This window comes from Anas acuta, chromosome Z, assembly GCF_963932015.1.
Source record: "Anas acuta chromosome Z, bAnaAcu1.1, whole genome shotgun sequence".
Classification (NCBI taxonomy): Eukaryota; Metazoa; Chordata; class Aves; order Anseriformes; family Anatidae; genus Anas; species Anas acuta.
Window position 1 is genome coordinate 55,157,370 of NC_089017.1, and position 26,344 is coordinate 55,183,713.

General features: G+C 43.9%; 1 protein-coding gene across 1 annotated transcript in view; it reads left to right on the forward strand.

Annotated features, from left to right (window-relative positions):
- The window catches only part of MAN2A1 (mannosidase alpha class 2A member 1), a 133,394-nt gene extending 126,758 nt beyond the window's left edge, over positions 1-6,636 (forward strand). Inside the window, exons 21-22 of the mRNA XM_068666363.1 lie at positions 1,979-2,089; positions 3,694-6,636. Coding sequence (XP_068522464.1) covers positions 1,979-2,089; positions 3,694-3,846 — 264 coding nt within the window. The 3' untranslated portion in view covers positions 3,847-6,636. The remainder of the gene's footprint in view (positions 1-1,978; positions 2,090-3,693) is intronic.
- Positions 6,637-26,344: the final 19,708 nt, after the last annotated feature.

A 26,344-nucleotide genomic window follows, 5' to 3' on the forward strand; every position in this document is an offset into this window, starting at 1 on the left:
AACCTGTGCCAGTGCCTCACCACCCTTACAGTGAAGAATTTCTTCCTAGTATCTAATCTAAATCTACCCTATTTTAGTTTAAAGCCGTTAGCCTTTGTCCTATCACCACGCTCACTGATAGAGAGTCCCTCCCTAGCTTTCCAGTAGGCTCCCTTTAGGTACTGGAAGGCCGCTATAAGGTCTTCCCAGAGCCTTGCCTTCTCCAGTCCCTCACTACCCTCAAAATAAAGAACGTCTTCCTAATATCTAATTTAAATCCAGTCTTTTTTTGTTTAAAACCATTAACTCCTTGTCCTTTCACTACACTCTGACAAAGAGTCCTACCTCAGCTTTCCTGTAGGCCCTCTTTAGGTACTCAAAGGCTCTGCTATAAGATGTCCCCTGGAGCCTTCTCTTAACCAAGGCTGAACCCCAACTCCCTCAGCCTATCTTCATAGGGAGAGGTGCTCCAGCCTCTTGATCATCTTTGTGTCCCTCATCTGGACTTGTTCTAATACTTCCATGTCCTTCTTGTGTTGGGGTCCCAGAGCTGAACACAGTACTTCAGCTGGGGTCTCATGAGAGCAGAGTAGACAGGGAGAAACACCTTCCTCATGCTGCTGGGCCATGCTGTTTTGATGCAGCGCAGGTAGGATATGGTTGGGTTTCTGCGCTGCAAGTGCACATTGACGGCTCATGTTGAGTTTCTCATCAATCAACACCCCTAGGTCCTTCTCATCAGGGATACTTTCAGGACATTCTCTGCCAAGCCTGTATTTACATGTATACTTGGGATTACCTCAAGTACAGTACTTATCAGCATAGGATTCTCCAAAGCATTAGATACTCATTGAAGTAGCAGAAAATAATTTAACTCATGACAGAGATTGTTGGGAAAAGCATCAGTACAAAATTCAAGTACAATGGAAATAAATTAATTTAAAAAATAAAAAAATAACTTAAAGAGCTGGCATAATTGGAGATCTTTTGATGATGTTACAACCTTATTGAGTATTTAATAAGATGAAGAGCTGAAGAATGAAAAAAAAGTACAACAAAATAAATAAAATACATGAGAGAAAACAAATGTTGAAGGCAAATGCAAATGTTGAATGCTAACAGCTTGTGACAGTATGTAGGACATCTCATCCTGGGCCATTCATGTATGTGCTATGAAAATAGCTTGCATGCATATTCATCTGTAATGTGAAGAAAAACTTCTGTTACTCTTATTGTACATTCTCATATTTTTTTACACGATAGTGTAAAATAAAAGGAAAAAATCTGTAGCAATTGAAACTTCCCAGCCATGGAGGAATCTTCCCATGCTCTAGGAATATGACTTTGTTTTCTGAAGTACGTCTAAAAACGATTCTGACTTGTGGCATTTATACTCTATTCTTGTGACCATTTGTCCTGAGTGATTTTAATTATTTGGTTCAAACTAGAAAGTTGAGATTGTGGATTACTTTGTTGTCTACTGAGGCTCAAGAGCACTGTATGTCTTACCTATAATTATTTAATGTTTTTAGTAGTGTGTGGTTTCACACACATCTTAAGATGAGTGAGATTTCAGGGAGCGGATTTGCAAAATGCAAACTTGATACCAAATAGTCACAATAAATTTGAAGCTAGCTATTGTAATTATCATATGTTTGGTTTCGTTTTGCCATGTAATGTATCTGGGAAGCCAATGAACACAGATATGAAAGCTACTCTTAAATTCTGAGTCTGCTTGTACATGTGAATTTACTGATCTCTGAACTCCTTAAGTTCACATTCTTTAGTAATTTGTATATCTAATATCACTGTGCTATTTAATTATTTTTATATTTAATCTTATAAACATTAAAAGAAGCATGTCTGTTCTGTCTAAGCTGAACGTTATTTAAGGCATATGTGGTTCCATAACTTTAAGGTAATAATAATCTTTTGAGGTCCTAAAATGTCTTGCTGGCTCTGCTACTTTCTCAGTAACTTTTATTTTGTTTATTTGCAGGTAGATCCTGAGCCATCTGATGAAGCTGCTCTGATTCTTCACAGAAAAGGATTTGATTGTAGATTTTCAAACAGAGACTTGGGTCTACTCTGTTCCACTACTCAGGGAAAGGTATACTGGCATTTTATGGGTAGTTTAGTTTGCAAGTATAGTAGGAACACTGATATTTAAGTAAAATTATTACTCAAGTAAAGGTAGTAATTTCTCAACAGTTTCAGGATAATAGCTAAATTGAAAGCTGTTTTCCGTTTGGTAAAGATGGGCATCTGCTGGTGTGGGGAAATGACTATGTAAGCATCTGCAAGTTAACTTCTACATCAGCTGTAGCCTTATTAACTTCCCGTAAAAGTCCTTTTCATATAATAAAATTTCTCAAATAGTTTTCGAATAGTGTAGTATAAACAACTTTACCAAAGAAATAGTCAAATTACATATTCTGAAGTGTATTCTGAATAGTGTTAGTTAACATCTGCAAATTGTGTGATTGCTACTTTGAAAACTGTTTATTACAGCATGTCCTTTGTCTTCCAATGCTCCCTTACATGACCTACACCATTACAAATATCTGAGTGGTTTGCAATTGCTATTGAATTGGTGTGAAAAATTATGAAATGTAAATTATGAAATGTAAATCATAAAACTCTTGTTGTGTTACAGACAGTAGACTGGGTAGTTATAAATCTATAGAATTTTTGTCATATGTGTGGTTTTACTCAGCTAGACAGCTGAGCTCCACCACAATGGCTCTCCCACTCCCCCTCCTCAAAGGTAAAGGGGGAGAAAGTATGATGGAAAGTGCCCAAGGGTTGAGATAAGGACAGGGAGATCACTCAACAATCATAATCACAGGCAAAATAGACTCAGCATAGAGAGACTAATGTAATGTATTACCTATTACTAACAAGGTAAAAAAGTGAGAAACTAAAAAAACAAAAAAAAAAACAAACAAAAAACAAAACAAACAAACAAAAAAAACCTAAAAAACCAATCCCCATCCAACCTCTCCTATGTCCTCCCCCCAAGCAGCACAGGGGAACAGGGAATGGGGGCTGCAGTCAGTCCCTGACACTTCGTCTCTGCCTCTCCCTCATGCTCACTCCGTGGAGATTGCTCCATGTGGGACCCATGGGCTGCAGGGGGACAGCCTGCTCCACCAGGGGCCTCTCCCTGCACAGCCCTCAGAACTGCTGCTGCCTGCCTGCAGCACCTCCTGCTGCACTGATCTTCGGCTCTGGCCAGCAGCAGGTCCCTTTTGGAGCAGCTGGAGCTGGCTCTGCTCTGACATGGGGCAGCTGCTGGGCTCTGCTCACAGAGGCTTCCCCTGCAGTCCCCACTACCAAAACCTTGCCATGTAAACCCAATGCATCATCAAATCTTTGAATAGATTTAGGATTTTCTTAAAACAGAAGAGTAGCTGATTTTTTTTTTTTTTTTATAGAAACAAAGAGAACTTGAAATATTTCTGATCACTTTTTTAATATATTGATTTAGCTTACTTGATTTGAAATGTGGAAGCAAACTGCCTAAAAAGGTTTAATCAAGTGTATAGTATCTTAAGCATTGTTCTTAGAAATGTTTGGTGGTTTTGGTGCAAGAATTGTTATGCTGATAACTTTGAAAAGTATCTAACCAGGATGTTAGAGATTAAATTGTAGTCGATTTTAAGGTATATACTCAATTTTCTTTTTCTTTTTTTTTTTTTTTTTTTCCTCCAGGTAAAGGTGCATAAACTCTTTAACAAATTCAATGTGGAAAGTCTTACACCTGCATCTTTATCTTTGATGCATTCACCTCCAGATGCCAGAAATATAAGTGAAATAAATATGAGTTCTATGGAGATAAATACATTCCGGGTTCGACTAAGATGAAATCTGGTTTTAATACTCAGATAGAGAAGAGGAATCTGCAAGTATGTCTCCTCAGAGTTTCACGTGCAATAAGAAGCACATTATTGTTATTCCAGCTTCTGGATACTGTGAGAAAAACATGCATTCTCTAATTTTTTTGATCAACACAGTGAAAAGCCATGTTGCAAGCAACCTTTTTTTTTTTTTTTTTTTTTTTTCATAAAATACCAACATCAGTGTAAGGTAATGCAACAAGTGAAGAAATTTCTAAGGATGTTAACCTCTCAACAGATTAAATCTCAGGTTAAATGCTAACTAATGATGTTTCTGGTGTTTTAATTTTCCTAAGAAGGGTATTGGATTTTAAACAGCCTTCTTTGCTGATTGTTGATAAATTTATGTACAAATAATACTGAGTAGAAAGCCCAGATACAGCCTGGAAACAAATGGAATAAAATGTTCTTGTGTAGTAGCTAATGTCCAAAAACTTGCAATCATTTATACAAAATAACAATAATCTCAATTTATTCCACAATTAATTTCAATTCATTCAACAAAAAGGGGATCTTTAATTGTGGTAAAATGAAAGCCTGCAGTACTTGTGACAAGTGATGGTAGATTTTAATATTTCTACCATTCACCTGAATTATGTAAATAGAAAAACATGAACCTACAAAATAATTTTGCAATGGAAATGTTTAATAAAACTCCCATTTTGTTACTTGACACACTGGGATATGTGCAATTACTCCATTATCATACATGATGAGAAATGTCCATACTTATCATGAATACAGGATTTTTTATAAAACTCATTTAGATATTGATGTTCTCTGAAATGAGTTTTCTATTTCAAGATTACCATATCAAGATAAATGTGCCTTATTTTTTGATATGTCTTGTTACAATTTTGGTGTCTATGTTAATGTTTTTTGGGGAAAGGTAGTTTATATAATACTTAAGCTGTGTATCTCCTATTTGACAATGCTGGCCGCACTCTGATCTATGTCCTCCTGCACCAAGTTTGTACTATCTTATTCTGAACATTTTGACTATTTGAATGTATTAAAATGATGTCATAACATGAAAAAAAAATTACTGTAAAATCTAAATTCAGTTGCTTTCAAGGAAAATGCAACTTGATGCAGAGAGTTGATAGTAAGCAAGACATAGTTTGCAAACCCATCAAAACATGTGCTTGCCTGTCACACAGACTGTGTGACCTGTGCATTCAGAATCATGTGCCTATATTAATTTTTCAAACTTGCAACCTCAGTTACATTGCCAGTGTTCACATGTTCATTTACTGAAAAATGGAGTCTTACTTTTTGCTTTGTTTTCACATGTTAAGTAACACATATTTAGTGCTGAAGCCATTCAAGTGTGAAAAATATTCCCTAAGTAGAGCTACTGTTTACAGTTAATACATATAAACATGCACTTGAGTATGATTCCATTTACTAGTCTTCATTTATCTTCACACTTCTTACTTCCATCTGTTGTTTATGCTTTCCAAATATCATTGCTTATCTTCAATACTATTGCATGGAAAGTCATTGTAACTGATAAAGAGGTGTGCTATTTTCTAACTCTAATAATACCTACTGTATTTAATTTCATCATTATTGTTCCACGATGTATCAAATTATATCTTGTAGCTACAGGCTATCTTAAAAGAAAATGAAAGTGAAATTTTAGTTTCATGCATTGTCATGGGTTGGATTTCTGTCAGGATTGCGTAGATTTCCCTATTTGATTCAATCTACTGTATGTTTTGTAGTTAAAGGAATACTTAGCAGAATCTGGTGCAAGTTATATAAAAACATAAGAACCACTAACCACAAATGGAAGAATCAGATGGATCCACTAAATGGATGTTTTCATGCAATAAACATGTACTGTAAGTTTTCTTAGCTATAGTAATTGAAAATACTTTTTGTTGTTGTTGTTGGAACTCAAAGCTTGGTAAACTTGCCAGCAGAAGGTTCTCATAACGTTTATTTTATTGCATCTTCAGCATTAAAGTGCTTCAGAGACTTTGTGTGTTCTGTGCAAGAGAGCTTTCAAAATACTATTTCAAGTTTTGTTACGCAGAAACGTAAAATTTTGATGCAATAAAGTATTTTGCCTGTTGGAATTGCTTCCAAAAATGTAATTCATATAGCATTGTACCTTTTTCTTTTATCATCAGCTGTACAATCATGATGCCTGAATCTTTCTTAACCAGCAGATTTAGTCTATGTTCCTTTTTTTTGCATTTGTTTTCTGTAGCAACAGAACAGCCTTCAATTTGGGATTATTTCTAGAAATCCTTAACTGTGTCAAAACTCCAAAGACTGAAAATAAATATTACTTTAGAATGTGGCTATTGATGTTTTCAAAGTTTTATTATATTGGATATTTCAGTGAAATTATTGTTTTTTTGACATATTCACCATCTAATTTGGTTTTATGTATACATATATATTCTTTTTTCTTTCTATTTTTTATCTGCTGGTTTTAAAACTACTGGTTAAGAGAACCAAGCATCCTTACTTTCAACCAGTATGGTTTTAAAGACAACGCTGTATAAAAAAATGGCTTAAAACCTTGTAATTGCTTTCCATGGTAGTTATACCTGTACTGTTTTTTTTTTTTTTTTTTTTTTTTAATTTTTATTTTTTACATTCCTATTAAATCTTTGTTTTTTCCTGCTCATACTGTCTGAAACAACTGATTTAAATTGAAGGCTTTTGATATTTTCTCTTGGAAGATTTTATATCTTATGGGGATATGTAAAATAAGATCTAATAAAAGATAATGTTATTGTGAGTTGTGTTCAGTGTCATTATTTCCTTTTCTGTAACCAGTTCAAAAACAAAATAAAAGCTGTCATAACTCGACTACTTCACAGGTAGATGTTAAATTCAGAGACCTAAGCATGTGTATTGACAGGGAGAAGGGTGGGCACTTTTTCGTTCACAAAAGAAACTTTGCATTGAGTAAAAGTTGCAGTCTGTGCCTGAAACTGTTTGATGCTGGACTGGATAGTCTTAGCTATAAACGTAAAAGTATACATATATAGGTACCACATAAGTACCCGTAATTTTGGAGTTGATATTTCAAGATAAAGAATAAAAGTATAGTATTATATGCTTTTATAATATACTTGTCTGTCAGGTAGTAATGGGTATGGATCCAATCTGATGCACCACATCACTTTTTTAAGGTCATCCTACCCTAGAATCAGTAATATCAACTTGACTGTCTGGATGGAATGCATTCCAGTTACATATAAAATCTGCTAATTCTTGAAAAAAAAAACATTTACTGTATTTGATGTATTCCTGGGTACATCAAGTTTTAAAATAACAGATGCAACATCTCTCTTTAGTGTACATCTGTGGACACTAAAACACATTGTTCACACTTAACAGATTATCTGACTTGTGATGTATATATGAAAAAATGTAAAATTAATGTAGATTCAATTTGTTGTCCTATTTATTGAAGGATAACAACTTTCATATGTGGTTATATATGTTTAAGAATAACATCTTTAAGAATCTGAAAAAAAAAAAAATCAGCCAAAGGCATTGAATTTGTTTTCTGAAAGAAGGAATATGCAAAAAAGTTTAATTTGTGTTTGAAAATAAACTTTGTTCCTACTGGAGAAACGTTAAGATTTTCTGGCAGAGTTCTTACTAGCACAAAGTATGTCTCCGATGTTTCTGTAAATTATAATCTCAAATTGGGAATCACAGAATCACAGAATTTCTAGGTTGGAAGAGACCTCAAGATCATCGAGTCCAACCTCTGACCTAACACTAACAGTCCCCACTAAACCATATCCCTAAGCTCTACATCTAAACGTCTTTTGAAGACTTCCAGGGATGGTGACTCCACCACCTCCCTGGGCAGCCTGTTACAGTCTTTTAATACACAGATCTTTATGGACTGATCAATACCTACAGCACATATTGCATCTCTAGCTTTTGTCTGCCAGCATTTCTATGTAGTAGCAATAATGTGTTACTTACATTATGGTCTGTCTTTTATATAAATTATTTAACAACACTGAGGGTAATGAGAAAAAGATTAAATAAAGCATTTCCTTAGTGAATGTAAACTTTTGATGTTTGAAAACGTGTCTTTGTAAAGACAGTGACACATTTCAGAGCTTCAGATTTTCCACGTAACATATTCTTTCTGCTACCTGCTAAAGGGATGCCTTTTGACAGTCAGTCTATGAATCTGTTCATATTATGTGTGTGACTAAACTGAAGACTTTTTTGTTTTATCCCAGCAATGCCTGCCTGCCTTAGCAGAACTGTTCCCACCACACCGTCATGCAGGCATGTACCTCAGTTCCTCTCAAATCATGACCTGTGAAGTATTATAGTCTCTGGCAAAATTGTTGACCGGTGTGCTGTCCTGAACTTTGCTCTAATGAAGCAAGAATATTGTGCTCTGGAGTGGTCTTGCATGTAGCCTTTACTGCTTGGGTAGAAACAAATCCCTGACAAATTCTATGTGTAGGGACTGTTGCCTTGGATCTATTGCAGCTTTCTTTCTGGATCTAAGGTGTATCAGTATGAAGCCTGTTTCACTTAACTTCTAGACTGTGCCTTTCCTTCAGGAAGGAAAGCCTAGGACTTGGACTTCTGTCCTACACGCCCCTGCTGAGGCTCAAACTGGAGCATACATGCATGTGCTGGAGAATAGGACACGGCAGTTTTGCCAGCTGGGCCAGATGCTTTTTCAGACTGCTTCCATTATTAGTGGCTTCACTGCAGAAATATCCTGAGAACCATCAGAATTCCAATGTAGACACATGTCTTCTGATAAGTCTAGGCAATTTAAAGAAAGGCTTGGTATATTTTTTTCTCCATTAGAGAAGCCAGTCTTTGAAGAATTGATAGGGTAATCTATAGCTCAATTTTTATCTACCTCTGAAATGATAGCCTCTAGGTCGGGGGCTCAACCACAGGGAAAACAGTGAAAATGAAAGATAACCTGGTAATTTCATCAGTGGTGGTCTCATTCATACACTCTGGAAAGGTAACAGTGGCACTTCTTCAGACACACCTACCATGTTTCTCTCACGGAAGAGATGTATGCTGCCTTTGCCTCCTTTTCTGTTTCTAACACTCAGCATTGCCAGATTTTTTCTTGACACAGGCACATCTTCCTTGGGATCATCTTTAAAATATTTCTTAGTGTTCTCAGAAGGTTAGTGCTCGCAATATGCCTGATGCTGTTCCTTATAAAATCAGTACTACTCCTGGAGTCCCCTCTCAAAGTCCATTTTCTTGAATCGAAGGTGATTTTAATTTTTTTCTCTTTAACTTTATTGATCATTCAGAATCTGCACGTACCTTACAAATGTTCTAAAGGAGACTGCTCCAGCAGCTCTAGCCACTTCATTGGGGTATCCTTGTGTAATATGTCAAAATATCATTTTCTATGGCTACCTTGTTTTAGTGTGCAATGTTAGTATCTGAACCTGGATGACTTTTTGATAACATGCTATATTTTCTAACAACAACATAGCACAGCTGTCAGTCATGGGGAAGAAAATACATTCCCTACAGCTGTGACTGGACAACTACAAGGTTGTGTTTGACCCGAACAGGTCTTGATGTTTTATGTTTTAAACAAGATTTGAGTCACTTGAACACTTACCTATGCATAAGCTGTTCATAGATTTTATCCAAGTTCATGGATTTTTTCCAAGCTCATGACAATGGCAATCAGTTGTCTTGGGTGAAACCTTATCTGTTCCTCAATGACTGTTTGGTAAGATGCACCTAGAATTGCAATGGGACCAAACTCTGCTCAAAAGATCTGCCTCTGCAAGCTTTATTGAGTATACCACCTTTCAGCTCTTTACCGTGCACATTACAGAGCTGTCTGAATTCAGACTGGCTGCACTGGCTACCATAGCTCGAGGTGTGCGGAATTTTGACACTCAGCTAGGTCTTAAGAATTACACGATTTTGATATATATCAGTGAGCATGCATGTGAGGTATGTGCCTTACTTGCCACAGCTGGCTCACATTGCTACTACTGTACTTTTCAAGAACATACATTTTTCTTCCTCCATCTAAGAACTCTCTTGAATAGCCTTTAGCTCCATTCTCTCTTTTTCTCCTCCTTCATTTCTTTCGCATTTCCAAAAAGAAAATAATCTATGCTTTAATAAGCCAGAATTGTGCATGATCAGGGATCCAGAAATCACTGTTTCTCATCAAGACAGACTGCTGAGTTCACATAGGTGGATCTCAAATCTCATCAAAGATTTACTTAACATGATGAAACTTCCATTTGAGCAGCTATCAGTTATACCCAATGACCTATCAGTTATTACCAAAGTTTACTTATTTCCTTCCAGAAGTCATATGCTATTAAACGATCTGATGATTTTAACTAACGATATGGCAAGAGGGAATGGCCTCAAGTTGCACTAGGGAAGGTTAAGGTTGGAAATTAGGAGACATTTCATCTCAGAAAGAGCAGTCAGGCATTGGAACAGGTAGCCCAGGCAGGTGGTAGAGTCACCATCCCTGAGGGTGTTTAAGGAAAGGTTGGACCTGGTGCTTAGGGACATGGGTTAGGGGATGACATCGGTGGTAGAGAGATGGTTGGACCAGACGATCCTAGAGGTCTTTTCTAACCTTAATGATTCTGTGATTCTATGATTCTGTGAAACCTTCAACTGCAGACCTTGTGGTGATGCCCAGTGTTAGGGCTTTGGGCACCAGGGACCCTTTAAGGTCGACCTGCTCCCATCAGCGACTGACAAAGAGGGATTTCTTTGGTACTTGTTGCTTTCTCTTTGAGTCCTTATCACATGTTTCGTATCTTCTATTTTACAGAAGCAGGTAGGCATGATCAAAGAGATACAGCTAGTTTGGAAAAAAATCCAGTTCATGTAACTTCTGTGTACAAATCTCCTTAGAAAGACTGAGATGCAGCTGTGGTGTTTTTACCCAGCTGGGCAAGAATTTACTGAACTGAGAATGTGGGGGCTGCACACAGGCAGCAGCTCTTCAAGCACTGCTCCCACACGGCCCCTTCCCACGGGGTCCATCCATCCATCCCCCAGGAGCAAACTGCTCCAGCACGGGTCCCCCATGGGTGGGGGCAGCTCCCCCCAGACCCCCTGCTCCACGTGGGCTCCTCTCCACGGGCTGCAGCTCCGGCCCGGGGCCTGCTCCTGCGGGGGCTCTCCATGGGCCGCAGCCTCCTCCAGGCCACATCCACCTGCTCCAGCGGGGGCTCCTCCACCCATGGGGGGGCTGCAGCGTGGAGATCTGCTCCATGGGGGACCCATGGGCTGCAGGGGGACAGCCTGCTCCACCAGGGGCCTCTCCCTGCACAGCCCGCAGGGGAACTGCTGCTGCCTGCCTGCCTGCAGCACCTCCTGCCCTCCTGCGGCACTTCTCTTGGGAGCTGCAGGGCTGCTTCTCTCACGCTTTCACAATCCTCTCTCCCAGCTGCTGTTGCACAGCAGTATTGTATTTTCCCCCCTTCCTTAAATCTGCTCCCCCGAAGCCCACCCAGCAGCACTCCCTGCCTCGGCTCTGGCCAGCAGCAGCTCCTTTTTGGAGCCATCTGGAGCTGCCTCTGCTCTGATGCTGACAAGATGGGGCTGCATTCCTTTCCAAACTGGCTGTCATAAAGGCCTTCACCTTTGCATTACATTGAGGCAGCGGTGATCTCAGCCTTCTTGTAGTTCTCTGCGTAATGTAGCTCCCAAAAGAGATCCCAAGGTCCAGAACAGACATGGAAAGAACTGGGGGGTTGTAAGGAAAACAATTGTATTCCATCCTACAGCAACACCAGAGCTGTCTGGAGAGTTTAGGAGTCATCTGAATTTTGTTATTTGTGTTTGATCTGAACTGAGGAAGAAAGGACCAGTTACTAGAAAAGAATGCATGCCTGACAATGATACAACCAGATGGCAGGCTGTTTGATCTGGGTCTGTGGGGTTTGGATCTGTATGCTGTTGAGGAGATTGTTGGAATTCTGATTACAGAATCAAGAACCTCCAGAAAGTGCAGGACGCCAGTGCTGGAGAGCACGGCTCACACTTTGACGCTTCCTGGGACTGCCTAGCACATGAACAGGTCTCGGCCCAAAATGGCTGTGCTTCAAAAAGGTTGCCCTCTCTCAAGCATTTGCTGCTCTGCACTTCCTTTTCTTTCACTGGAGAGTCAGATCAATTGGTTGCTTTGCACTTGGACATGTTCCTTGGAAAGCTGCTTAAACTCTCGTCAAACCCTGGACTACCTGGGAATTGATTGCTTCCTCTAACTGGCACTGATGCTGTAGCTGGATCCCTCGAAATCCCATTTGACTGCTTCTGCTTCCTGAGCAGGTGACAGAAACTTTCACAACCAGAGAGCAGAGAAGAAGGAGTTGGAGTTCTGCATAGGGGAAATATTTGGAAGTTTTGAAGATGTTTCCCCTGCTCAGCTGCCAACCCTACGTTAACCAATCACCTGATCTTTTGCATTCCAGTGTGAGGAAGGTTTTAGCAATTCGTGTCAATAGAGAGCTTGAAGGGAAATGCGTTCCTTTCATACATTGTAAACTTTGATTCTTGCCCTATTTGGAAGACTGAGCCATTTATAACACCAGCAAAAGTCTCCAATCAGTTAGGAAGGAAAGTTAGTTCTGAAAATACTCAGTCACCTCTGTGCATGCCAAACCCTTAATGGCACTGTGCAAAACGCAGATTGCAGTGATGAATCGCGTTGTGGAATGAATGGCAACATACATATTTGGCTCCAGATCCAAAATGTCACTTCTTTGGCCATTTTATTTAGGGTAGCACTCCCCTCCCCTCCCATTCCCTCCCTGGCCCATTCCTTACTTCCCACCAATACCCACCCCCTCCCTCCCCTCCCCTAAACTCCCCTAAACTCCCCTCCCCTAAACTCCCTTCCCCTCCCCTAAACTCCCCTCCCCTAAACTCCCCTCCCCTCCCCTAAACTCCTCTCCCCTAAACTCCCCTAAACTCCCCTAAACTCCCCTCCCCTAAACTCCCCTCCCCTAAAATCCCCTAAACTCCCCTAAACTCCCCTCCCCTAAACTCCCCTCTCCTCCCCTAAACTCCTCTCCCCTAAACTCCCCTAAACTCCCCTCCCCTAAACTCCCCTCCCCTAAACTTCCCTCCCCTAAACTCCCCTAAACTCCCCTAAACTCCCCTCCCCTAAACTCCCCTCCCCTAAACTCCCCTCCCCTAAACTCCCCTCCCCTAAACTCTCCTAAACTCCCCTCCCCTCTCCTCCCCTCCCCTCCCCTAAACTCCCTTCCCCTAAACTCCCCTAAACTCCCCTCCCCTAAACTCCCCTCCCGTAAACTCCCCTCCCCTAAACTCCCCTACACTCCACTCCCCTATGCTCCTCTACACTTCCCTCCTCTACACTCCCCTCCCCTACACTCCCCTTCCCTAGACTCCCCTCCCCTACACTCCCCTAAACTCCCCTCCCCTACATCCCCCTACACTACACTCCCCCAAACCCCCCTACACTACACTCCCCTGCACTCCCCTCCTCTATGCTCATGTCCCCTGCACTCCCCTCCCCTGCACTCCCCTCCCTACATTATCCTCCCCTACACTCCCCTCCCCTACACTCCCCTACACTCCCCTCACTATCCTACACTATCCCAACACTATCCTACACTAGCCTACTCTCCCCTACAATGCCCTACATGCCCCTGCCCTGCCCTGCCCTGCCCTCCCCTCCCTTTCCCTCCCCTTCCCTCCCATTCCCTCCCCTTCCCTCCCCTTCCCTCCCCTTCCCTCCCCTTCCCTCCCTTCTTGTCCTTTTCTTTCCCCCTCTCTTCTCTTCTCCCCTCTTCTTCTCCCCTCTTCTCCTTCCTTTCACGGATCTGAACGCAGAAGGGGGAGAAGCGTAACTCCAGATCGCTTCAGTCGCTCTGGCAGCTTGTGTCACTGGCTGATCCATGGGAATCCATCAGCAGCAATCGGAAGCGTTCCAGCTGCTGTGGGACCAGTCAGGGAACAGTCTCAAACTGGGAAACGCTGACTTCCTTCCGCGGCTCAGACAGGTGACTTTCAATTTCGCCCTGGCTGGGTTGTGTCCCCTTGCTCTGTCCCCACCTACACTGCAGTTTGGTTTAGAAGCAGCAGCACGGTTTGGCAGTAGTTCCACTACTTCCATTTTTGGTGATTTGGCTTGGCTCGCCAAGTGGTTTCTGTCAACAGAACACAAGAAGGAGATTTTGGTTAGAAACAACTACATGAGGAGCTCCTTTCCACATGGGCAAGGAATATTTATCCTTTCCTAATGGAGACTACAGTGGAAGAGATAAGGACAGATCATTCCGAGAGATTTTTCAGAGAATTGTCCCTTGGGGGTGCTTAGTCCGGAGGACCAGAGTTAATCTGTCCAAAGTACACCATGGAAGCACTCTGAATTACTTCCTAACAGAAGCATGGCCTTACCATGTCTGATACGGCTTTGGCTGGTTTCAGTGTTCTTCTTCACTTCATAAATACCTAAATTAAGCACTGTCCTATCAAGCAAATACCTTATTCTCTTGATATCTCTGAGTTGATGGAAGACCCAAGACACTTGGCTCTTCACATCATTGGAAGAGCCAAGTGTACTTCCAATATTCACAGCTTCGGAGGAAATGGAGATGAGGTTGAGAGTGGATGAAAAACACCAAGTGTTCTTCCCATCTTCACAGCGTCTAAGCAAGTGGAGATGAGGCTGTGCAAGAACCAAACAAACTGCTGATCCAGAAGCAGCCTAAAGACTGTCTTTAAGCAGGGCGTTGCATTCTTCATCTTTATACCATTACTCGCCTTCAAGGGCACGATCGTTATCTTATTGACTTCCTACCACTACAGCAACGCACCTGCTTCTCTCACAAAAGTTACGGGTGGGAACTGGAAAGATTCACCAGCATTCTGTATTTCACTCCTCATCTCAATTCTCTTTTGGCCTGCGAAGCTTTTCAGATCAGAGATGAAGATCAGATGTAATCTGGAGTTTGGGATACTGCAAAGGAAAAGAAGAATCATCCTGAGAACTCTTTTCAACCTCACTTGCAAGCGCCAAAGTCAAGAATACCAAAAGGAAAAAGGATGCCACTTGATCATGGCAAGCATAAATTTGAGCACAGGTCTCCTCTAACTGAAGCGAGGTTAAACAGCTTCCAAACAAGGTTAAGGAGCACACCCACAATCATTTCCATAAAACTGTGTTTTCAAACAAATGGTTAAAGATTTAGATTTTCTTACAAGCGACGAATGAAAAATAAAGAAAGAAAAGAAAATGACCAGGACATGCAGTCTAGCTTACTCTAGCTTACTTTGCCTAGTTCGGAATCTGCGTCTTGGGTCACAATCAGGAAGCAGCGTTGTGCAGAAATGCCAAAGCCTCCCCAAACTTGTTCTATCTTCATCAACAAGGGCTTTGATACTGCTGCCTCCTCAGCAACATCGGCAATTGACTAGGAAAGTTGGTGTCCACCAGGTCAAATCAGGACTAGAAATCCCTCTTGCCACAACTGCACACTTGCCACCAGAGTTGCAGGTCAGAGCGATGGACAGAGAAGCATCTAGAAGAGTGTTAGAAAACAGACTTTAGAACAGATTTCCATCAGCCCAGGAACAATTACTTGCTCATCCCTTCAGACTGAACTCTAAGTAGAAGCAGGTGATCCCAAGCTGCATTTCTGACATCTATGCTGCAAAGTCATCAGATGTGACATGTTATTCTACCAGTCTGTAATGAACATAAACAAGAGTTTGAGTTGAGGATGTTGGTTTAGAATCAAGCTCAAAGTGTTAGTCCTTGGATATGTTTTTGTCTGCAAGTGTTTCCACTGTTTCCCAGACAATGTCTCCAGCAAGCTAGCTGTTTGTTTCATTTGTTCTGTTCTGTTTTGTTCTGTTCTGTTTTGTTCTGTTCTGTTTTGTTTTCTCAGTAAGGTTTCTTAGAGAGATAAGATTGAAGTGATCGTATTGCATGCCCATCCATCCCTCCCCTTTGCTTGTCCAGAGCTTTTACCTTGTCTACCACGATGCATGAACTTGGTCACAGGCACAGTTGTTTCAAAGACATTCTGCTGCTAGACCTGTTGTGAAAACAGAGAGCTAAGTATTTGGACAAGAACATGCTTCCACCTGCACTATGACCTCCACAACTAGATATGGAGCCATATCAGCCAGAAGGAAGTTTCCTTCACAGCTGCTGCTTCTTACACTATCTGGACTCTTACTTTTACTCTTACTTGCCTTTCCTGCATTAGCACAAAAAATAAAAAAAATAAAAAAAATTTTGGAGATTACCTTTGCCATCTGATGTCTTCGTTTCCAGAAACTACCCTGAATCACCTTTATGAGAACTGTCCCACACTGCGAGCATGGGTGTTGCAGTCAGGCCAGATACGTCCCTTCTACGTCAATAACCAAATCTGTCAAGTTAAGAACATGGAATTAATGAAAAGGAAATCCTTCTATTTTGATCTGAGTTCACTTTCTTTTTTTTTTTTTTTTTTTTTTTTTTTTTTTTTTTTTTTTCTAGACCAAGAAGAACCAGCAAAAGTCGGGTGAAAAATGAAATGAAAAATGTTAAGGCCAGGCAGCTTGCTCACTGCAAGTGCTAATCTGAAAGCAGATGGAGTGCATCTTCATACACTCCATCCTGAGACACTCCACTCAACGGGCCAGACCAGCTGATGAAGTGCATTGCTGTCCTGAAGTTTCATGTGATGGGCTACTTTCAAGTCTCTTGTTTATGCTGTAGTACTTGAGGTCTATGGCAGGACCACAGCACACTCTTATTTGTCTACCCTTCTTTCTTGATCGTGTGTGGGAAAGAGAGAACGTGCAGAGGCCCTCAGCCACATGTTGCACCTGTCACTCTGTGCAGCTACATCACTGAGCCAAAGTACCAAACTTCATGCTTGTGAAAGGACTTGACACAAACTACAGAAGACTAAAAGGAAGCATCCAAACACTTACAGAAGGGTGGGCCCTCTCGATGCACCTCCACGTGGGATCCACAAGTCCTCACGTGGTTTCATCACATCCAGCACACTTCTCTGTCCCTCCTCGCTCAACTTGCTCAGAGGCAGCTGTTACCAAGGTGTCGCAGTGACATCATTCAATTCTGTTTCTGAAGTCATCACCGTAGGCCCCTGGCCGCGGCAACACAACACTCTCTGTTGCTAATGCGAATGTCTCAGAAACAAGTAGAGAAGTACCACTCTCCCCAAGCTGACTTTAATTGGAGTAGTTCCAAAATTATTCTCTGCCCCCCTACATCTGTGGAAGGTGTGTGAGAAATCTTTTCCTTAAGAAAGGATTACAAGCCAAAAAAAGCTTGCTTCTGATACGTTCCCCTTACTTTTAGAGCTGTTCACCTTTGATTTCCAAGGAAGAAAAAAGAAGGTGAAATCAACAATTCTCCTCCTCCGAGTTGGGAATATGAAATAAGCCCAATTATTTAGGAAGCCTGAAAAAGGAAACTCTACATTTCCTTGTTAAACACCTTGTTGCTTCTGAAAACTTTTCCAGTACTTTGCAGCTGCAGTGCTTTTCGCTGGGTGGGCAGCCGAGCTCCATCACGGCCACTCTCTCCCTCCCCCTCCTCAAAGAGAAAGGGAGAGAAAATACGATGCAAAGGGCTCAAGGGTTGAGACAAGGACAGGGAGATCGCTCAACAAGGATCGTGATGGGCAAAGCAGACTCAGCATAGGGAGACAGGAAGATTTCCGGCCTAACTACTACTACTCCCAGGCTAGACAAGTGAGAACCAAAGGAAAGAAACCAAAACCACCTTCCTTCCCCCCATCTGAGCTCTTCCAGCTCCTCCCCCCGTGCAGCGCAGGGGAACAGGGGGACTGGACTGGGGGTTGTGGTCAGTCTGTAGCACTTCATCTCCACCACTCCTTCTCGGTCCCTCTCTGCCCCTGCTCCACGTGGGCTCCTCTCCACGGGCTGCAGCTCCGGCCCGGGGCCTGCTCCTGCGGGGGCTCTCCATGGGCCGCAGCCTCCTCCAGGCCACATCCACCTGCTCCAGCGGGGGCTCCTCCACCCATGGGGGGGCTGCAGCGTGGAGATCTGCTCCATGGGGAACCCATGGGCTGCAGCGGGACAGCCTGCTCCACCAGGGGCCTCTCCCTGCACAGCCCGCAGGGGAACTGCTGCTGCCTGCCTGCCTGCAGCACCTCCTGCCCTCCTGCGGCACTTCTCTTGGGAGCTGCAGGGCTGCTTCTCTCACGCTTTCACAATCCTCTCTCCCAGCTGCTGTTGCACAGCAGTATTGTATTTTCCCCCCTTCCTTAAATCTGCTCCCCCGAAGCCCACCCAGCAGCACTCCCTGCCTCGGCTCTGGCCAGCAGCAGCTCCTTTTTGGAGCCATCTGGAGCTGCCTCTGCTCTGATGCTGACAAGATGGGGCTGCATTCCTTTCCAAACTGGCTGTCATAAAGGCCTTCACCTTTGCATTACATTGAGGCAGCGGTGATCTCAGCCTTCTTGTAGTTCTCTGCGTAATGTAGCTCCCAAAAGAGATCCCAAGGTCCAGAACAGACATGGAAAGAACTGGGGGGTTGTAAGGAAAACAATTGTATTCCATCCTACAGCAACACCAGAGCTGTCTGGAGAGTTTAGGAGTCATCTGAATTTTGTTATTTGTGTTTGATCTGAACTGAGGAAGAAAGGACCAGTTACTAGAAAAGAATGCATGCCTGACAATGATACAACCAGATGGCAGGCTGTTTGATCTGGGTCTGTGGGGTTTGGATCTGTATGCTGTTGAGGAGATTGTTGGAATTCTGATTACAGAATCAAGAACCTCCAGAAAGTGCAGGACGCCAGTGCTGGAGAGCACGGCTCACACTTTGACGCTTCCTGGGACTGCCTAGCACATGAACAGGTCTCGGCCCAAAATGGCTGTGCTTCAAAAAGGTTGCCCTCTCTCAAGCATTTGCTGCTCTGCACTTCCTTTTCTTTCACTGGAGAGTCAGATCAATTGGTTGCTTTGCACTTGGACATGTTCCTTGGAAAGCTGCTTAAACTCTCGTCAAACCCTGGACTACCTGGGAATTGATTGCTTCCTCTAACTGGCACTGATGCTGTAGCTGGATCCCTCGAAATCCCATTTGACTGCTTCTGCTTCCTGAGCAGGTGACAGAAACTTTCACAACCAGAGAGCAGAGAAGAAGGAGTTGGAGTTCTGCATAGGGGAAATATTTGGAAGTTTTGAAGATGTTTCCCCTGCTCAGCTGCCAACCCTACGTTAACCAATCACCTGATCTTTTGCATTCCAGTGTGAGGAAGGTTTTAGCAATTCGTGTCAATAGAGAGCTTGAAGGGAAATGCGTTCCTTTCATACATTGTAAACTTTGATTCTTGCCCTATTTGGAAGACTGAGCCATTTATAACACCAGCAAAAGTCTCCAATCAGTTAGGAAGGAAAGTTAGTTCTGAAAATACTCAGTCACCTCTGTGCATGCCAAACCCTTAATGGCACTGTGCAAAACGCAGATTGCAGTGATGAATCGCGTTGTGGAATGAATGGCAACATACATATTTGGCTCCAGATCCAAAATGTCACTTCTTTGGCCATTTTATTTAGGGTAGCACTCCCCTCCCCTCCCATTCCCTCCCTGGCCCATTCCTTACTTCCCACCAATACCCACCCCCTCCCTCCCCTCCCCTAAACTCCCCTAAACTCCCCTCCCCTAAACTCCCTTCCCCTCCCCTAAACTCCCCTCCCCTAAACTCCCCTCCCCTCCCCTAAACTCCTCTCCCCTAAACTCCCCTAAACTCCCCTAAACTCCCCTCCCCTAAACTCCCCTCCCCTAAAATCCCCTAAACTCCCCTAAACTCCCCTCCCCTAAACTCCCCTCTCCTCCCCTAAACTCCTCTCCCCTAAACTCCCCTAAACTCCCCTCCCCTAAACTCCCCTCCCCTAAACTTCCCTCCCCTAAACTCCCCTAAACTCCCCTAAACTCCCCTCCCCTAAACTCCCCTCCCCTAAACTCCCCTCCCCTAAACTCTCCTAAACTCCCCTCCCCTCTCCTCCCCTCCCCTCCCCTAAACTCCCCTCCCCTAAACTCCCCTAAACTCCCCTCCCCTAAACTCCCCTCCCGTAAACTCCCCTCCCCTAAACTCCCCTACACTCCACTCCCCTATGCTCCTCTACACTTCCCTCCTCTACACTCCCCTCCCCTACACTCCCCTTCCCTAGACTCCCCTCCCCTACACTCCCCTAAACTCCCCTCCCCTACATCCCCCTACACTACACTCCCCCAAACCCCCCTACACTACACTCCCCTGCACTCCCCTCCTCTATGCTCATGTCCCCTGCACTCCCCTCCCCTGCACTCCCCTCCCTACATTATCCTCCCCTACACTCCCCTCCCCTACACTCCCCTACACTCCCCTCACTATCCTACACTATCCCAACACTATCCTACACTAGCCTACTCTCCCCTACAATGCCCTACATGCCCCTGCCCTGCCCTGCCCTGCCCTCCCCTCCCTTTCCCTCCCCTTCCCTCCCATTCCCTCCCCTTCCCTCCCCTTCCCTCCCCTTCCCTCCCCTTCCCTCCCTTCTTGTCCTTTTCTTTCCCCCTCTCTTCTCTTCTCCCCTCTTCTTCTCCCCTCTTCTCCTTCCTTTCACGGATCTGAACGCAGAAGGGGGAGAAGCGTAACTCCAGATCGCTTCAGTCGCTCTGGCAGCTTGTGTCACTGGCTGATCCATGGGAATCCATCAGCAGCAATCGGAAGCGTTCCAGCTGCTGTGGGACCAGTCAGGGAACAGTCTCAAACTGGGAAACGCTGACTTCCTTCCGCGGCTCAGACAGGTGACTTTCAATTTCGCCCTGGCTGGGTTGTGTCCCCTTGCTCTGTCCCCACCTACACTGCAGTTTGGTTTAGAAGCAGCAGCACGGTTTGGCAGTAGTTCCACTACTTCCATTTTTGGTGATTTGGCTTGGCTCGCCAAGTGGTTTCTGTCAACAGAACACAAGAAGGAGATTTTGGTTAGAAACAACTACATGAGGAGCTCCTTTCCACATGGGCAAGGAATATTTATCCTTTCCTAATGGAGACTACAGTGGAAGAGATAAGGACAGATCATTCCGAGAGATTTTTCAGAGAATTGTCCCTTGGGGGTGCTTAGTCCGGAGGACCAGAGTTAATCTGTCCAAAGTACACCATGGAAGCACTCTGAATTACTTCCTAACAGAAGCATGGCCTTACCATGTCTGATACGGCTTTGGCTGGTTTCAGTGTTCTTCTTCACTTCATAAATACCTAAATTAAGTACTGTCCTATCAAGCAAATACCTTATTCTCTTGATATCTCTGAGTTGATGGAAGACCCAAGACACTTGGCTCTTCACATCATTGGAAGAGCCAAGTGTACTTCCAATATTCACAGCTTCGGAGGAAATGGAGATGAGGTTGAGAGTGGATGAAAAACACCAAGTGTTCTTCCCATCTTCACAGCGTCTAAGCAAGTGGAGATGAGGCTGTGCAAGAACCAAACAAACTGCTGATCCAGAAGCAGCCTAAAGACTGTCTTTAAGCAGGGCGTTGCATTCTTCATCTTTATACCATTACTCGCCTTCAAGGGCACGATCGTTATCTTATTGACTTCCTACCACTACAGCAACGCACCTGCTTCTCTCACAAAAGTTACGGGTGGGAACTGGAAAGATTCACCAGCATTCTGTATTTCACTCCTCATCTCAATTCTCTTTTGGCCTGCGAAGCTTTTCAGATCAGAGATGAAGATCAGATGTAATCTGGAGTTTGGGATACTGCAAAGGAAAAGAAGAATCATCCTGAGAACTCTTTTCAACCTCACTTGCAAGCGCCAAAGTCAAGAATACCAAAAGGAAAAAGGATGCCACTTGATCATGGCAAGCATAAATTTGAGCACAGGTCTCCTCTAACTGAAGCGAGGTTAAACAGCTTCCAAACAAGGTTAAGGAGCACACCCACAATCATTTCCATAAAACTGTGTTTTCAAACAAATGGTTGAAAGATTTAGATTTTCTTACAAGCGACGAATGAAAAATAAAGAAAGAAAAGAAAATGACCAGGACATGCAGTCTAGCTTACTCTAGCTTACTTTGCCTAGTTCGGAATCTGCGTCTTGGGTCACAATCAGGAAGCAGCGTTGTGCAGAAATGCCAAAGCCTCCCCAAACTTGTTCTATCTTCATCAACAAGGGCTTTGATACTGCTGCCTCCTCAGCAACATCGGCAATTGACTAGGAAAGTTGGTGTCCACCAGGTCAAATCAGGACTAGGAAATCCCTCTTGCCACAACTGCACACTTGCACCAGAGTTGGCAGGTCAGAGCGATGGACAGAGAAGCATCTAGAAGAGTGTTAGAAAACAGACTTTAGAACAGATTTCCATCAGCCCAGGAACAATTACTTGCTCATCCCTTCAGACTGAACTCTAAGTAGAAGCAGGTGATCCCAAGCTGCATTTCTGACATCTATGCTGCAAAGTCATCAGATGTGACATGTTATTCTACCAGTCTGTAATGAACATAAACAAGAGTTTGAGTTGAGGATGTTGGTTTAGAATCAAGCTCAAAGTGTTAGTCCTTGGATATGTTTTTGTCTGCAAGTGTTTCCACTGTTTCCCAGACAATGTCTCCAGCAAGCTAGCTGTTTGTTTCATTTGTTCTGTTCTGTTTTGTTCTGTTCTGTTTTGTTCTGTTCTGTTTTGTTTTCTCAGTAAGGTTTCTTAGAGAGATAAGATTGAAGTGATCGTATTGCATGCCCATCCATCCCTCCCCTTTGCTTGTCCAGAGCTTTTACCTTGTCTACCACGATGCATGAACTTGGTCACAGGCACAGTTGTTTCAAAGACATTCTGCTGCTAGACCTGTTGTGAAAACAGAGAGCTAAGTATTTGGACAAGAACATGCTTCCACCTGCACTATGACCTCCACAACTAGATATGGAGCCATATCAGCCAGAAGGAAGTTTCCTTCACAGCTGCTGCTTCTTACACTATCTGGACTCTTACTTTTACTCTTACTTGCCTTTCCTGCATTAGCACAAAAAATAAAAAAAAATAAAAAAAATTTTGGAGATTACCTTTGCCATCTGATGTCTTCGTTTCCAGAAACTACCCTGAATCACCTTTATGAGAACTGTCCCACACTGCGAGCATGGGTGTTGCAGTCAGGCCAGATACGTCCCTTCTACGTCAATAACCAAATCTGTCAAGTTAAGAACATGGAATTAATGAAAAGGAAATCCTTCTATTTTGATCTGAGTTCACTTTCTTTTTTTTTTTTTTTTTTTTTTTTTTTTTTTTTTTTTTCTAGACCAAGAAGAACCAGCAAAAGTCGGGTGAAAAATGAAATGAAAAATGTTAAGGCCAGGCAGCTTGCTCACTGCAAGTGCTAATCTGAAAGCAGATGGAGTGCATCTTCATACACTCCATCCTGAGACACTCCACTCAACGGGCCAGACCAGCTGATGAAGTGCATTGCTGTCCTGAAGTTTCATGTGATGGGCTACTTTCAAGTCTCTTGTTTATGCTGTAGTACTTGAGGTCTATGGCAGGACCACAGCACACTCTTATTTGTCTACCCTTCTTTCTTGATCGTGTGTGGGAAAGAGAGAACGTGCAGAGGCCCTCAGCCACATGTTGCACCTGTCACTCTGTGCAGCTACATCACTGAGCCAAAGTACCAAACTTCATGCTTGTGAAAGGACTTGACACAAACTACAGAAGACTAAAAGGAAGCATCCAAACACTTACAGAAGGGTGGGCCCTCTCGATGCACCTCCACGTGGGATCCACAAGTCCTCACGTGGTTTCATCACATCCAGCACACTTCTCTGTCCCTCCTCGCTCAACTTGCTCAGAGGCAGCTGTTACCAAGGTGTCGCAGTGACATCATTCAATTCTGTTTCTGAAGTCATCACCGTAGGCCCCTGGCCGCGGCAACACAACACTCTCTGTTGCTAATGCGAATGTCTCAGAAACAAGTAGAGAAGTACCACTCTCCCCAAGCTGACTTTAATTGGAGTAGTTCCAAAATTATTCTCTGCCCCCCTACATCTGTGGAAGGTGTGTGAGAAATCTTTTCCTTAAGAAAGGATTACAAGCCAAAAAAAGCTTGCTTCTGATACGTTCCCCTTACTTTTAGAGCTGTTCACCTTTGATTTCCAAGGAAGAAAAAAGAAGGTGAAATCAACAATTCTCCTCCTCCGAGTTGGGAATATGAAATAAGCCCAATTATTTAGGAAGCCTGAAAAAGGAAACTCTACATTTCCTTGTTAAACACCTTGTTGCTTCTGAAAACTTTTCCAGTACTTTGCAGCTGCAGTGCTTTTCGCTGGGTGGGCAGCCGAGCTCCATCACGGCCACTCTCTCCCTCCCCCTCCTCAAAGAGAAAGGGAGAGAAAATACGATGCAAAGGGCTCAAGGGTTGAGACAAGGACAGGGAGATCGCTCAACAAGGATCGTGATGGGCAAAGCAGACTCAGCATAGGGAGACAGGAAGATTTCCGGCCTAACTACTACTACTCCCAGGCTAGACAAGTGAGAACCAAAGGAAAGAAACCAAAACCACCTTCCTTCCCCCCATCTGAGCTCTTCCAGCTCCTCCCCCCGTGCAGCGCAGGGGAACAGGGGGACTGGACTGGGGGTTGTGGTCAGTCTGTAGCACTTCATCTCCACCACTCCTTCTCGGTCCCTCTCTGCCCCTGCTCCACGTGGGCTCCTCTCCACGGGCTGCAGCTCCGGCCCGGGGCCTGCTCCTGCGGGGGCTCTCCATGGGCCGCAGCCTCCTCCAGGCCACATCCACCTGCTCCAGCGGGGGCTCCTCCACCCATGGGGGGGCTGCAGCGTGGAGATCTGCTCCATGGGGAACCCATGGGCTGCAGCGGGACAGCCTGCTCCACCAGGGGCCTCTCCCTGCACAGCCCGCAGGGGAACTGCTGCTGCCTGCCTGCCTGCAGCACCTCCTGCCCTCCTGCGGCACTTCTCTTGGGAGCTGCAGGGCTGCTTCTCTCACGCTTTCACAATCCTCTCTCCCAGCTGCTGTTGCACAGCAGTATTGTATTTTCCCCCCTTCCTTAAATCTGCTCCCCCGAAGCCCACCCAGCAGCACTCCCTGCCTCGGCTCTGGCCAGCAGCAGCTCCTTTTTGGAGCCATCTGGAGCTGCCTCTGCTCTGATGCTGACAAGATGGGGCTGCATTCCTTTCCAAACTGGCTGTCATAAAGGCCTTCACCTTTGCATTACATTGAGGCAGCGGTGATCTCAGCCTTCTTGTAGTTCTCTGCGTAATGTAGCTCCCAAAAGAGATCCCAAGGTCCAGAACAGACATGGAAAGAACTGGGGGGTTGTAAGGAAAACAATTGTATTCCATCCTACAGCAACACCAGAGCTGTCTGGAGAGTTTAGGAGTCATCTGAATTTTGTTATTTGTGTTTGATCTGAACTGAGGAAGAAAGGACCAGTTACTAGAAAAGAATGCATGCCTGACAATGATACAACCAGATGGCAGGCTGTTTGATCTGGGTCTGTGGGGTTTGGATCTGTATGCTGTTGAGGAGATTGTTGGAATTCTGATTACAGAATCAAGAACCTCCAGAAAGTGCAGGACGCCAGTGCTGGAGAGCACGGCTCACACTTTGACGCTTCCTGGGACTGCCTAGCACATGAACAGGTCTCGGCCCAAAATGGCTGTGCTTCAAAAAGGTTGCCCTCTCTCAAGCATTTGCTGCTCTGCACTTCCTTTTCTTTCACTGGAGAGTCAGATCAATTGGTTGCTTTGCACTTGGACATGTTCCTTGGAAAGCTGCTTAAACTCTCGTCAAACCCTGGACTACCTGGGAATTGATTGCTTCCTCTAACTGGCACTGATGCTGTAGCTGGATCCCTCGAAATCCCATTTGACTGCTTCTGCTTCCTGAGCAGGTGACAGAAACTTTCACAACCAGAGAGCAGAGAAGAAGGAGTTGGAGTTCTGCATAGGGGAAATATTTGGAAGTTTTGAAGATGTTTCCCCTGCTCAGCTGCCAACCCTACGTTAACCAATCACCTGATCTTTTGCATTCCAGTGTGAGGAAGGTTTTAGCAATTCGTGTCAATAGAGAGCTTGAAGGGAAATGCGTTCCTTTCATACATTGTAAACTTTGATTCTTGCCCTATTTGGAAGACTGAGCCATTTATAACACCAGCAAAAGTCTCCAATCAGTTAGGAAGGAAAGTTAGTTCTGAAAATACTCAGTCACCTCTGTGCATGCCAAACCCTTAATGGCACTGTGCAAAACGCAGATTGCAGTGATGAATCGCGTTGTGGAATGAATGGCAACATACATATTTGGCTCCAGATCCAAAATGTCACTTCTTTGGCCATTTTATTTAGGGTAGCACTCCCCTCCCCTCCCATTCCCTCCCTGGCCCATTCCTTACTTCCCACCAATACCCACCCCCTCCCTCCCCTCCCCTAAACTCCCCTAAACTCCCCTCCCCTAAACTCCCTTCCCCTCC